The sequence below is a fragment of the Patella vulgata genome, chromosome 9 (genome assembly GCF_932274485.2).
Source record: "Patella vulgata chromosome 9, xgPatVulg1.2, whole genome shotgun sequence".
In the NCBI taxonomy this organism is placed as follows: Eukaryota; Metazoa; Mollusca; class Gastropoda; family Patellidae; genus Patella; species Patella vulgata.
Window position 1 is genome coordinate 35146978 of NC_065887.2, and position 15541 is coordinate 35162518.

At 34.6% G+C, this 15541-nt stretch overlaps 1 protein-coding gene across 4 annotated transcripts in view; it reads left to right on the forward strand.

The window, feature by feature from the left end:
• The window catches only part of LOC126807803 (integrator complex subunit 9), an 18854-nt gene continuing 3313 nt past the window's right edge, over positions 1–15541 (forward strand). Inside the window, exons 1-17 of one of the 4 annotated variants that reach the window (XM_050532628.2) lie at positions 1–382; positions 2618–2698; positions 3673–3800; positions 5008–5074; positions 6088–6156; positions 7168–7307; positions 7640–7726; positions 8618–8738; positions 9230–9319; positions 9463–9507; positions 9783–9894; positions 10106–10286; positions 10427–10487; positions 10667–10709; positions 11492–11617; positions 13466–13521; positions 15322–15471. In XM_050532628.2, the coding sequence (XP_050388585.1) occupies positions 2690–2698; positions 3673–3800; positions 5008–5074; positions 6088–6156; positions 7168–7307; positions 7640–7726; positions 8618–8738; positions 9230–9319; positions 9463–9507; positions 9783–9894; positions 10106–10286; positions 10427–10487; positions 10667–10709; positions 11492–11617; positions 13466–13521; positions 15322–15471 (1485 nt within the window). In that variant the 5' untranslated portion in view covers positions 1–382; positions 2618–2689. Of the gene's footprint in view, positions 383–1758; positions 2483–2617; positions 2699–3672; positions 3801–5007; positions 5075–6087; positions 6157–7167; positions 7308–7639; positions 7727–8617; positions 8739–9229; positions 9320–9462; positions 9508–9782; positions 9895–10105; positions 10287–10426; positions 10488–10666; positions 10710–11491; positions 11618–13465; positions 13522–15321; positions 15472–15541 lie in introns of those variants that run through there. The other 3 variants (XM_050532629.2, XM_050532630.2, XM_050532631.2) reach the window with 3 other exon arrangements.

Below are 15541 nucleotides of genomic sequence, written 5' to 3' on the forward strand. Positions count from 1 at the left end.
AACCATCATTTTGGAAGATCAAGACTAAACCGGAAATTTTATCTAGCGCGTTTCTGTATTGTTTTGGTATTGAGAACGAATTAATTTGTCAATTGTACATACTACAAGACACACCATATCACGATACAATTTAAATTAAATTCTGTTACACAAATACATTTGTTACTGTATTAGAGACGGCACCGTTATAGACGATAGAGAACCGAACTTTTGAATGTCAACGTACAAACAAGACGGTGGACCGATTTGTCTGGGGACAACGAACAGAGCAATGAAAAAAGTAAACATGAAATAAACACTAAAACAGGAGAGAATAGAGTATAGCCTACAAAAGTAAATCAGATATTTGAAACAGATTGCGGAATATGAACCCTCGCTTAAAGTAATATATAGAGAGAGTTGTAGCACGATTTACTCAAATTCTCCCAAATCCACCCACCATTATTTATTTCAAATGAAATGATAATTTTTATCAGCAGTGGCTATTGTTACCACAAATGCTTTCAGAGCCCTCCACCGGCGAAGTTAAAAACTGAATAGTCCTGTGGCTATTGTTACGACCATCGATTTCTATTACTCCTCTGAATCAATGGACTTCAACTTCACTACAGGCTTGGATCCAGGGGGCCGTGCCCCCCCCCACGACACTAATACAAACCACTAATGCATGTGGCACTCTGATGATTACCCTTTGCTCCAATGTATGCTCCCCCTCGACAAAATCCTGGATCTGGGCCTAACCCTAAACTTTGTCGATGGAGGGCTCTGAAAGCATCGTCATAACAATAGCCTGAGGACTATTTTTGTGACTCTTAACAATAGCCACTGCGTGATTTATAATCTACATTTGATAGCCTACTGTTCTTTATGCCAAATTGACATTTTAAATATAAAATCGTAAACACAATTTCTAAGCATGTGATTTTGTGCACTAACCCAAGTTATGTCCCTGGGTTCAATTGCATTTTGGAGGGGGGGGGGGGGAGAATTCTGACACAAAAACATCACAATTTTAATTTAAAAATGAAAACTTAGCATAAAGAACGGTATATTATCAAATATAGATATAAATTATTGTGATATGAGTTAAAATAATGGTGGATTTGGTTACAACTTCCAAACTTGCTTGGAAATCGCATTTTGACACAAAAACCTTACGATTGTAAATTAAAAAGGACAATTTGGCATAAAGAACGGTATATTATCAGATATCGATATCAATTATTGTCTTATGAGTTGAAATAATGGTAGATTTGGGTGGATTTGGGTAAATCATGCTACTAGGAAACAACCACCCACAAAGACTTCATATAGGCCTTTATCTTAGGGCAGAAAGGCCACCTGTTTGGCTAAGAAAAATGTCTATGCACCCAGGTCGGTTAGGTCCATCTGACTGTGCCTTGATGACACTTTAATCAAGTCCCGTTATTATGACTGCCGTTATTATATGGCCAAATAGTGTTCTTTAGCTTGACAAATAAATAAACAAAAAACTAGGCTAGCTCGATTTTCATGGATAGAATCAAGTTATTCTTGAGGAGGAGATGTATGTTATAAGATGCTCTCATGATCAATATACTTTTTTAGAAGACTACTGTTTAAAGATATAATCTTTAAGTGGCATTTGGCGATTTAGGAATACATTAAAAGAAAATCGATTTTTATGGGATATCAATCACTGGTTTTATCCTAAAAGCACGAATGTTTCGACAAGAATCCTCTTATCATTATCAAGCACAATATCAACACGAAGTGCTTGATAACGATAAGAGGATACTTGTCCTGCTGTTAGAATAAAACCAGTAATTGATATCCCATAAAAATTGTGTTCTGTTTAATGTTTAGAGATACATTTATAGGGTAGTTATTTCTAATAAAAGTATGGCAAATTTGGTAAAGACAACCAATCTTACTAGAAAAATACTGAATTTTCTAAAAAAAAAAAACCATTGATGAGGTGCACACATGTCAAAAAAGGGGATCACTAACAGGCAATAAAAGAATACTGAATTTTCTATAAAAAAAAACATTGATGAGGTGCACACATGTCAAAAAAGGGGATCACTAACAGGCAATAAAAGTATGGCAAATTTGGTAAAGACAACCAATCTTACTAGAAAAATACTGAATTTTCTAAAAAAAAAAACATAAATGAGGTGCACACATGTCAAAAAAGGGGTTCACTAATGGGCAGCCTAGCCGTCTCTTGGCATCTACTTGAATGGATTTTATTGATCATATGGCTGGAGGCTGTGAGAACAGTGCTGACTTGGTGATTAAACGGCAGAAAAAGAAGTTTACAGAATTAAGCTTCAATATTTATTATTAATGGACAGCCAGTAACACAAATTGTACATGTTGAAAATGGACACTCTGCTAAATCAAGTCAAGTGACAAACAAGGAGAGAGATTTAAAGCAGACATTTGATACATAAATTAATTTGAAATATATCATCAAAACACACAGTTTGTATATGGGAAGGTATATTTAATGTGTATGGACTGAAAATCTATAATTGCTTTTAATTAGTCTGGAATTTTGGTCTTTAGAAAACTAGTCCCTGAAAATGTGAATGTAAAATGCTTGGCTAATTAAAATTTACATATTTGTTTTCAGATGTGATACCTTTATTTCTCTCTAACTAGTATACATACCGAAGTCAGATAATTTCAAATACAGTAGTGCAAAATGAAGCTGGTAAGTTTTAGATTATCTTATAAGTGAATGGTTTAATAGATATATTTATGAATGGTGAAATGAAATGAAATGGGGTTTAACGTCCTACTGTTCTGCTCCGAACTGGGCTAATGGAGACGGGCATACACCATACAGTGTGCTATGAGGTAGATTTTGCCTGGACAGCGGTACTACGGCCTACTCTTATATCGAATTCCAACTGTCAAGGGATCTTTTACGCGTCCCCCCAATGTGTACATGGGACCTTGGTTTTTCGTCACATCCGAAGACTAGACAGCTGTCCTTGTCGGACCCTCCATCCTGCATCACTGACAAGGGGGAACCACGCTGGAAAATCTGGATTAACTTTCTCGGTCAATGCACTGATCGAACACCCGATCTCCAGGCTAGCGAGCCAGCGTCTTACCCACTTAGCCACTGTGATCCCCCTTACGATTGGTATAATTACTGCAAGGTGTGTTGTTTAAACATACATTATGCAAGAGCTAAATCTGCCTATTGTAGGTCTTTCTTTAGGACTGAAATGTTATATAAACTATTAATTAGACATTAATTAACGTATCCAGACCATAATCATGCAACTCTCGATGTCAATGCTAGCCTGTAACATTTGTTGGATTATGATCCGATTTGCTGCATAACTTTCCTTCTCGATTTAACGATTAAATGAATCAATTTGACTGAAATTTTCAGCAAATTGCCTTTACATTATCTAGTTTTTAACTATTATAGTGAGAACTGCCAACTCGCTATCTAATCTCCCATAATGTATCTTTAATTTAATAGGCAGTAATTTGTTTCAGGTTAAATTAAATATGAATTAGAGCTTCTTCTAACAATGATTAAATTAGTACCAGTAACTGAAAATGAAGATTATTTTGAATAAAAGCACCCAAAACATATCAGATAATAGTTGATTGGGATCGTTTAATATGCTTGAAATAATAACCTGAATTATTTGTTTTATTTTTCAGGTGTGTTTATCAAGCAATCCCAGCAAGCCATGTTTTGTTTTATATTTTAAAGGAGTTACGTTAATGTTAGATTGTGGATTAGATATAACTCAACTTCAACATTTTCTACCAATTCCAGTTGTTCCTGGGTAATATTACAAACTAGATTATATGTAATATGTATATCATGTTTTTAAATATGATAGGTAGCCATGTGATCAAGATGGGGGTAGGGTGGATAGAGCACCCCCGAGCAGCTTATTAGCTGTCACACTTAATACAAGTTTATTATTAACTAGCAGGATACCCGGCTTCGCTCGGGGGTCATAACTCTGAAACCGGAAGTGGTAGACTAACGCCACCTGGCCTATGTTACTCCCCGGTCCGAGCTACCCCTTTACCCCAAATTTCAGACTCAGGGCAGACCTAGTGTAGCCGCCAACCCCGAACAGACCGGCTTCGCTCGGGGGTCATAACTCCGAAACCAGAAGTGGTAGACTAACGCCACCTTGCCCATGTTACGCCCCGGTCCGAGCTACCCCTATACCCCAAATTTCAGACTCGGGGCAGACCTAGTGTAGCCGCCAACCCTGAACAGACAGACAGACAGATACCCGGCTTCGCTCGGGGGCCATAACTCCGAAACCGGAAGTGGTCGACTAACGCCACCTGGCCTATGTTACTCCCCGGTCCAAGTGTAGCCGCCAACCCTGAACAGACAGAGAGACAGATACCCGGCTTCGCTCGGGGGCCATAACTCCGAAACAGGAAGTGGTAGACTAACGCCACCTGGCCTATGTTACTCCCCGGTCCGAGTTACCCCTATACCCCAAATTTCAGACTCAGGGCAGATCTAGTGTAGCCGCCAACCCCAAACAGACAGACAAACAGACAAACGACAGTCACAAATATTAGTATAGATAAGGCTCAGTATGGATCACAAAGAACCTTTTCAGGGCCTGTCCCCACATGAATCGTCTGTTCTTTTTGTTCGGATATAAACGTTTCTTTTGAAAATGGATCATGTTAAATCAACATTGGAAATTTGAGGGAGGATAGGCAGATACAGCTATTCACTGATGCACCACCCTCTGGTGTTTTTACTGCATACTTCCATGATATACATCACTCAAACAGGCATCAGTTATGCATGAAATGTATAGTTCATTTGAATCTGACTCACTGTAGCAGAAAAATATTTTTTTTTAATTTGGTGACCAGGCATATTAGGATAAATGGAAGAATATCTGTTGAGATTATTTTATTGTTATATACTGACATCATTATGAATATTTATCGTAGTACCAGATATATAAACATTAATAAATGTTGATGCTAAACAATTTTATACTTCAGGACCCAGATATCAAAAGCCAGAAGTTGGACTCCTGGATTTGAAAAAAAGAATAAAATTGGTGATGCTGTAAGTTATTTGAGACATTAGGTCTACCAACTGATATGTTAAAATATAGAAAAAAATTCACCTTTTTTAGGGTTTGCATCAAGGTTCTTAACTCATTTTGAAACTTTCATGATGTCAAAAATGTATTTTACAGTTACATTTATAGCTTAATCACTTGTCAAAAGATATTGAAGACTTCCATGTTTTATCAGGTCTTTCTATTTGTTGTTCATGTTCATGAAACTTGTGTGGGTTTTGTGCCAACTTTAACCTTTGTTGCTACTTCCCTGTAATAGAATGGTAGTAGAATTCAAGGGTTGATTGGCTGAGGCCTGATATCGATCTATTGTTATGCAAGTCATCTGAAAATTCCATATTTACTGTGAATTTCAAAATGGAAATTATTAATGTCTAATAATAGAACATTTGTATGGGTATATCGCACAGTAAATGGCACCATTCACATTTCTGTGATTATAGAAAATAATTTAGGCTATCAGTCGACTACGTACTCGTCGTGTAATAAATAATCTGCCAGTATACAGGGTTATCAAAATGACTGTTAAAATTGCTAATTACTTGGATCATGAACTGAAAGGGTCTTCATTTGCCACACAGGAAACTTACTGAATCTGTTATGAATAATCACAATGCTTGTATATTTACGGGATTATCGAAATTGCCAATTCTCACTATTCTATGACTTATGGATTATAACTGGCAAGTTGATTGACATCTTAATCAACAAGTAATAATTAACCCTTTGTAACTGAGCCAGATTGATTTATGATACCATATTGGCCTGTACACTGTTTTACCAATGAGCCTTTTCAAACATCAATCGGCTGTAGCGGTCTATAAACTATTTATGTTGCTCATAGCTCAGACTGGCTGATCTACCTTCATATCAAATTCTCATTTATCATATAAATAAAGTCTTTAAATGCTTTGTTCTTGCCGTTCTAAAGTAAAGTTGAGTACCAAGGATAAATCTGTGAATTGTAAAATATAGTACATGTCTATTTTAATTGTAGTATCAAGAGGTAAAGGAATGTTCGGGAAGATTATTTATAGATGGATGTTTTGAGATGGCCATACCAGAAGTTAGTAGCCTTAATCACACTATAGTACCTGTACATGTGCAGTGCAACTTCGAGAGTTAAAACTTTTTAGTTATTGTTCCTGACCATTGAAATAGGTTTGACCGCCTGTCTGTTTGTCAAACCATTTGGAGCATGTAACTGTGTTTCTAACTGAGTTACAATGTTAAACTTGGGGTAGATGTTGATTAGGCGAGAGTCCTGACTGAGTTTGATACCGTAATGAGCATTATCTGCTTAGGCTGCGCAGAGATAATCGATTTGATTTGTTGATGCCTTGGGACATGATAACTTAGTTTGTAATTAAGAGTGGTGAAACTTGGTGTCTAGTTTCATTACACCAATACCTTTGTCTGAGTTCGACAATGTTTTCTGTTAAGCAGAGTGATAAGCAATTTCACTCTAATTGAGTAAGAGTTATGAAACTTGGTATGTAGTTTTATTACATCAATACCTTGACTACGGTTGATTATGGGTATTTTCGGCTTAGGCTGTAAGTAGAAATAATCAATTTGATTTATCGATGCTTTGGAGCACAATACCTTGACTGAGATAGATGATATACATATTCTACTCGGTGTAACTTTAAGCAGAGTGGTAAGAAAATTGATTGCTCAGTGCTGGATAAAGAATAACTGTGCAAGTAATTAATGACAGCTATCTGTTTATATTGGGATTCCTATAGGGCATTTAGCCTCACTGTTGGCTTGTATTTATAAACATGGATGTTGTCGACTGGCCTAATGAAGATATTCTGCCTTGTTTTGGTTGAATTGGCTTTATTAATCTGTCAAATCTAAAATCTGCAAATCCTGATTATTGCTACAATGATTGAAACATTGAAAACAACCCTTTTTATGGTCTAGGTATTGGAATATGATAGAAGAAACATGATAAATACGGTACCTATAGATGCTGGTATTGAGTTGTGTGATATCTTTTTTATATTTCAATTCTGCTGGCATTTTATACATTTTTTTAGAAATTTCTGACAAATATGGTCATTTATTTTAGTTGGAGATTATAGATTTAAGTCAGATAGATGCAATATTGATTTCTAACAGTACCTGTATATTAGCTTTACCATATATAACAGAGTATACAGGGTTTAAAGGTCATGTATATACTACAGAACCAGCTCTTCAAGTTGGCAGGTATATTATTTAGTTAATTTTTAAAACTAGTAGAATGTTACCCTGTGTTAGTAGAATGTTATTTCTAGAGTAGCAAGTTAATGTTTTTGTCCCATTTATAGAATGGATATGGCAGTTGAAAAAATCGAAGTCTGATTTTTTGTATTGGAGGCTTTAATTATGATCTGATCTATTTGAAATATTTACGAGTGCTCATTACTGTTTTGATGACTGGTGGGTTTATGTATTATTGTCTGGCACCCTGTATTAGATTTTGTATAGCAGATTTATTATAAAATACTTCAGATTTATTTTATATATCTGGAAGAAAATTTGTTTTTATATGTCTACAGAATGTATATGGAAGAACTGGTGAAATATGTTGAAAGAAATCCTAGAACAAATATTGCTACAAAATGGAAACAAGAAGAAGTTTTAATGTAATTTGTTACAATTATTATCCTCATTTCACATTTAAAACTTAATGGCAGATCAGAATAATTGATTTGTTATTAATTTGTAAACATACATTGTCTACAAATTAATCTTTGTTCTGAGTTTGTCTTTATGTTTTGATCATTGATTCAGAAAGAAATATAAATTCCACAAATACAAACGATAGATTTGTAACTGATGGTTACCAATTACCATAACAAAGAAATATCAGATCTTTTTAAAGGAGTCGGTATACTCTACTTCCCAATATTCGGTTGTGGGGGATCCACGGTAGCCAACTGAATAAGACGCTGGCTCGCTAGCCTGGAGGTCGCGGGTTCGATCCCAGTGTTGGCTGAGAAAGTTCCTCAGGATTTCCCTTTGTGGTTTCCACTTGTCAGTGATGCAGGAAGGAGGACCTGACAAGGACAGCTGTCTAGTCATTTGGGTTGGAGGAAAAACCAAGGTCCCATGTACACATTGGCATGCACGTAATAGATCCCTGGGCAGTTGGAATTTGATATATGATGTCCAGGCAAAATTTCCCTCAATTCATTTTAATTGGTTGTAAATTCAATCGAGTTGATTTATATAGTGCCATTGACCACACAAGTTTCTTCAGTTACCTTCTTGTGCATGTGAAAATTATTCTTTATCCTGTGGGATAAAACATCAGTTTTATGATGACATTGTAACTTTGCCACCCATTAAAAGGCAAGCTTCCATGATTTAACAAACAGGAGACGAAATTAACAAAATTGTTTTCACATTTATGGTTTTATACACTCATAGTACTTAAATATTCGATCAGAGAAAATGCTTCAGATTGTTAATTATGATATATTATCTAGATATTTAACATGTATTTTGAACTAATCATTATATTTATTTTCTAGGCACTTGCCGGCTCCATTAAAAGATGCTGTAAATACCTTAAAGTGGAAACAGTGTTATACAAAACATGATATTGATTCCTGCCTATCTAAAGTTACTCTTATTGGATTTAATCAAAAAATGGTAAGATATTCTTCCTTAAATTTTTCCTTTAATCCTAGAAAATATTACTCAACCGCTGGTTAGGACATTCCTGATTTGCTGGCATGGGCTAAGAACAATTAGAATTTCTCAAGCCTGTTTCCCACTTGTTAGAACTGACCTGGGAACAGTACACAAATCAAGGTGTACAAATTGTTAGACCCATAATCATGTATTTTTGATCTGCTGTATGATATTTATGTATTTGTTGGAATTCAATATATGAGTAGGCCGTACAGGGGCAGATCCAGGAAATTTTGCAGAAGGGGGTTTGCCAGGTTCCTGACAATATGTATCTTTTTGGGGGTTCCAGTTGTGATTTATTATAGGATATTTATATATTTGTTATATGTGATCTATTATAGGATATTTATATATTTGTTATATGTGATCTATTATAGGATATTTATATATTTGTTATATGTGATCTATTATAGGATATTTATATATTTGTTATATGTGATCTATTATAGGATATTTATGGTTCTGTTGAAGCTACACCAGTTAGTTCAGGTTATAGTCTTGGTAGTAGTAACTGGGTTATCAAGTCTACGCATGAAAAGGTAAACTTATTTTCTATTGTAGAAATTGAGAGACACATTTTCCTCTGCATAAAAATATAATTCTAAAATCTTAACAATGATCTCTTTTATATGATTGACAGATAAAATATAACAGTTTATTTTAAATGTTTGTTTTTAATTAGGTGTGTTATGTATCTGGAACTTCTACTCTAACAACTCATCCTAAAGTAAGTACTTATCCCCTCACTTTATTGTATATCTATTTACGTAGTTAATCTGGACGAATTTGCATATATTGTAGGTTAACACTGGGGTGAAATCTGTAGGATAGTTAAAGGAGGAAATTAAAACAAATCATAGGACAATGAATTATTATATGTTTTATATTACAACCCATGGATCAAGCACCATTAAGGACAATGAATTATTAAATGTTTTATATTATAGTCCATGGGTAAAGCACCATTAAGGACAATGAATTATTATATGTTTTATATTATAGCCCATGGATCAAGCACCATTAAGAAATAGTGATGTATTAATATTAAGTTGTTTAACACAGACACCTTTAGCTAATCCTGATACTATGATTGGAGAATTCTGTGTTAATACAGGTATACAACCTCTTTATACATTTTTGATATATTTTGTTTGAATTAAAGATGTCTCTTTTTGATATTGTCATATTATCGTCTTTGTTGATTCCATAATTCTGAGGGTTTTGTGTCTATTATTTATGAAATGGAGAGAACTAAGCCCAATAATTCACCAAAATGAATCCGGGTGTAGCTGTTTCTGGAAGTATTTTTATGTTTTTTATTACAGCTGTAACGTTAAAGAATGGTGGTAATGTTTTAGTTCCATGTTATCCGTCTGGTGTAACATATGATTTATTTGAATGTTTATCAGCACATTTAGAACAATGTGGTCTAGCTGGTATACCTATGTATTTTCTCTCACCAGTATCAGATAGTGCTCTAGCTTATTCTAATATATTTGCTGAATGGTATGTACATCTTTTCTATACTTAATATATTCAGTATTTGATTAAAAAATGGGCTTACATCAACAATAAACACATTGAAATATTAAAGACTTTATTACATGTAATGAATTATGTTATAAAAGTATAATAAATAATTTTAGGTTGTCACAGAGTAAACAATCAAAAGTGTATCTACCAGAATGTCCATTCCCTCATGCCGAGGTGAGATATATTTATGTGATGCTTTCTTTATAATATTAATAGATTCCTTTTATGATTTATTGGAAATTGTTTTGAAATGTACACAGAAATACAGAGAATGTGCACTCTGGAAGATGGAAGGTTACAGTAATGAAAATTTGAGTAAATCATTCAATATAACTATATCTGTATAATTTCAGCTTCAAAGTCAAGGAAGATTAAAAAACTTTAAAAGTCTTCACGGTATGTTTCAGTTAATATCAGAATCCAGTATTTATATATTCTACGTTATAATAATAAACAGTGAATTATTGAATTGTCTTCGACACTTCGTTTTAGTTTTAATAAGGTTCGGATAATGACTGTAGTGAAATATATGATTGTGTTACGTCAGCATATATATGAAAATCAAGTTTATTTTTCCGCAAAATTTCACCAATTGGAGTTATATAAGCCTTAAAGGGACATTAACACTCTTGCTAGCTTGACAGCTCCAGAAAATAAAAAAATAGCCTTTTTCTAAGTACTAGATGTGTTAGTGTCCTACCTGTTGTGTAAATTATCCATTAAATCCTATTTTACTTGTCCAGAGGGTTCAAAAATATTTTTAAATCCAAGACACATTTGAAAAGCTTTACGTCAGGCTTTTCAAATCATTTAGTTGAATTTTTCTAATTTTTTAAATTAGGTGTGTTAAGATCAAATTTGTATCATCAATTAATTGGAATATTGTAAAATAGTACAATTTGTTGACCAGAATAAAGATTGGGATATACTATTCAGTTACAACAAGAGTGGTATTGAGCCTTTAACAAAAGAGGACCTAATACGGATCCTTGTGGTACCCCGAACTTTAGAGCGGGGAATCCAAAGCACAGTTATGAATAAATACTTTCTGTATATATGATCAATGAAAATCTTATTTTTTAACAGATCTGACAGATCAATTTATATCACAGATATAACCTGGCATTGTTTTATTTATAGATATGACCTGGTAATCAATAACTGTGTTCTATTTATAGATATGAATTTAGAAGTTAAAACACCTTGTGTTGTGTTTGCTGGTCATCCATCCTTAAGAATGGGAGATGTCGTCCATTTTGTAGAACTGTGGGGAAAACATTCTGCTAATACTATAATATTTACTGGTAAGCTCCAACTTTTAAATGTCATTTTAACAACAAACATCAAAAAATCGTGTTCTCTATAAAATCTTTATTTTTATCCTGTTTTATGTATATCATTTCAATCTCTATTCTCGTAGCCTTGTGGTACATAATTAAAGTTCCTACCATGCTACATGATGTTAGATGTTTATGCCACATTCTTGGTTGCAAATACTATTTCAAACAATGATCTTTTATTTCCTGTTATTTTTGTCCCCCGCCTTTCGAAGAAAGCAGGGGACTATTAAAATGGGTTCGTCCGTCTGTCTGTCCGTCTGTCTGTCCGTCACACTTTTTGGGACACAATAACTCTCTTCCTAATTGAGCTAGAATGTTCAAACTTGGTGTATGTGTTTATTAGGTCAATGCCTTGATGGAGTTCGAAGATGAGCATTTTCCGCTTAGGGTAAGCAGAGATAAGCAATTTGATTGGTTGATGCTTTGGGACACGATAACTCTCTTCCTAATTGGGCTAGAATGTTCAAACTTGGTGTATGTGTTGATTAGGTCAATGCCTTGATGGAGTTCGAAGATGAGCATTTTCCGCTTAGGGTAAGCAGAGATAAGCAATTTGATTGGTTGATGCTTTGGGACACGATAACTTTTAATTGAGCTAGAATGTTCAAACTTGGTGTATGTGTTTATTAGGTCAATGCCTTGATGGAGTTCGAAGATGAGTATTTTCCGCTTAGGGTAAGCAGAGATAAGCAATTTGATTGGTTGATACTTTGGGGCACGATAACTCTCTTCCTAATTGAGCTAGAATGTTCAAACTTGGTGTATGTGTTGATTAGGTCAATGCCTTGATGGAGTTCGAAGATGAGCATTTTCCGCTTAGGGTAAGCAGAGATAAGCAATTTGATTGGTTGATGCTTTGGGACACGATAACTTTAGTTCTAATTAAGTGAGATTGATGAAACTTGGTGTATAGTTTCATTACAGTAATACCTTGACTAAGTTTGATAATTGAGCATTTTCTGCTCAGGGTAAGCAGAGCGATACGCAATTTGATTGGTCGAGACTTTGGAAAACAATACAATGCCATGATGGAGTTCGAAGATGAGCATTTTCCGCTTAGGGTAAGCAGAGATAAGCAATTTGATTGGTTGATGCTTTGGGACACGATAACTTTTAATTGAGCTAGAATGTTCAAACTTGGTGTATGTGTTTATTAGGTCAATGCCTTAATGGAGTTCGAAGATGAGCATTTTCCGCTTTGGGTAAGCAGAGATAAGCAATTTGATTGGTTGATACTTTGGGGCACGATAACTCTCTTCCTAATTGAGCTAGAATGTTCAAACTTGTTTTTATTAACACAGTGTTATTTCTAATACAGTGCACACACGAAAATGCGTGGTCTGTTTTCACAATCACCGGGTTAGTATGTTGGAGTGTTCATTTATATGAACACCTACTTTTCCTCAAATGATCACTTGTGCACGTTCTAAAACAACACATTACAGGTTGATCAGTAACTTGAACGCCCGAGTCAGAACAAAGGGTCCAGTGTGTAATCAGTTTGATTGCTCGATACTTTTGAAAAAAATAGATGTGTGATTAATTAATATGTGTCATCTATTTATTTGGGGATTTCGGCGGGGGACATCAGCCTCACTGTTGGCTTGTTTTTTTATTGTTCTATTATATTTTATAAAACCATGCCTCGACTAGGTTTTCTTCAAAAATGAATCTACTTTAGGAAATATGGATAAAATATCATCTTCAGTAAACAAGTGACCATTTGCCAATACACTAGTTTACTCTTCTTCCTAAAATGGTTCATGTATTAGATGTCAGATATTCTGTATAGATATGTTATTTTTCTTGTAGAGCCAGATTTTCCATACTTAGAAGCACTTGGACCTTTTCAGCCTGTTGCCATGAGAGTAAGTTATAGTTAAACTGTAGATAACCAACAGTCAACTAAATCAATATAAAAATGAAAATATTTTACAGAGCATGTATTTATAGATGTTCTAAGTATAAAAAAATATGTGATTTTTATGACTTACCTTTTAACTTGGTCTTTGAAATAACAATTTGTTTATGTATGCAACTAACACTGCAAGTTTCAGCATTAAACTGTTTAGAAATGATTCCAAACAAGTTTATAGGAGATAAGAGTGCTTGAATACTTTCTAATAAAAAATATTTGAAGAATTTGTAGTGGAAATTGAAATCAGAGTAGGCTGTAGCGTTGATGTTGGGAAAAATTGCCTTCCTAGTTAATTAACTTCAGAGACTGTATGATTTTAACAGAATACATCAATACAAATAATTAATAATACATACCAAGGGTTAATCAAAGGCAAAGAGTCAAAGGTAAAATTACATTATCAGATGAGGACTTAATATATGACTATATAATAGAACCACCAATATCCCAATAGTGAATTAATCTTTTAACAAGCCAACAGTGAGGCTGATGTCCCTCGCCGAAATCCCAAAATAAATAGATGACACACATGATTTAATCGCACATTTTTTTTTTTTCAAAAGTATCAAGCAATCAAACTATACACTAAGTTTCATCACTCTCTATTAGGTAGAATCCAGATTATCTTGTCCCATAGCATCAACCAATGAAATTGATTAGCTATTTTTAGCTTTAGTTCGAAATGTTAATCATTGAACTCAGTCAAGACATTCACCCAATGAACATCTACATCAAGTTTTAACATTCAACCTCAATTAAAACCAGAGTTGTTATGTTCCTAAGTCTTGACCAATTAATTTGCTTATTGCTCCTTAGCATAAGCAGAAAATTTCGCACAATCGAACTCAATCAAGGTAATGATATAATGAATCTATATTCGGAGTTTCATCGCTCTCACTTCATTATAACCAAAGTTATCGTGCCCCAAAGCATCGACCAATCAGATTGCTTATCTCTGTTTGCCGTAAGCAGACAATGTTAATCATTGAACTCCATCAAGGCATTCGCGTAATAAACACCTACACCAAGTGTGAACATTCTAACTCAATTAGAATGAGAGTTATTGTGTTCCAAAGTTTCGGCCAATCAAATTGCTTACCACTCTGCTTACCCTGGGCAGAAAATGCTCATTATCGAACTTAGTCAAGGTATTGATGTAGTGAAACTCTACACCAAGTTTCATCACTCTTAATTAGAACTAAAGTTATCGTGCCCCAAAGCATCAACCAATCAAATTGCTTATCTCTGCTTACCCTAAGCAGAAAATGCTCATCTCCATCAAAGCATTATCATCAACCTAATAAACACCTACCCCAAGTTTGAACATTCTAGCTCAATTAGAAAGAGAGTTGTCTAGGCCAATCAAATTGCTTATCGCTCTGCTTACCCTGAGCAGAAAATGCTCATTATCGAACTTAGTCAAGGTATTGATGTAGTGGAACTATACACCAAGTTTCATCACTCTCACCTAATTAGAACTAAAGTTATCGTGTCCGAAAGCATCAACCAATCAAATTGCTTATCTCTGCTTACCCTTAGCAGAAAATGCTCATCTCCATCAAGGCATTATCATCAACCTAATAAACACCTACCCCAAGTTTGAACATTCTAGCTCAATTAGAAAGAGAGTTATTGTGTCCCAAAAAGTGTGATGGACAGACAGACAGACGAACCCATTTTAATAGTCCCCTACTTTCTTGAAAGACGGGGGACAATACAAAGTATAGAAGAATTGTTTTGTGTTTTGCAGGTATGCTATTGTCCTATAGATACAAGTTTAAACTTTAGTCAAGCCAATAAGTTAATTAAAGATCTTCGCCCATTACATCTGGTTGTAGCAGAGAGTTATACAGTTCCACCTATAATGGCTAGCAGAAGAACAGATCTTGTCATTGATTGGGTAATATCTGTTTTGTTTATATAAATGACATCAAACACATCTCTTCCTAATCTCAATTCAACTTCCTTTC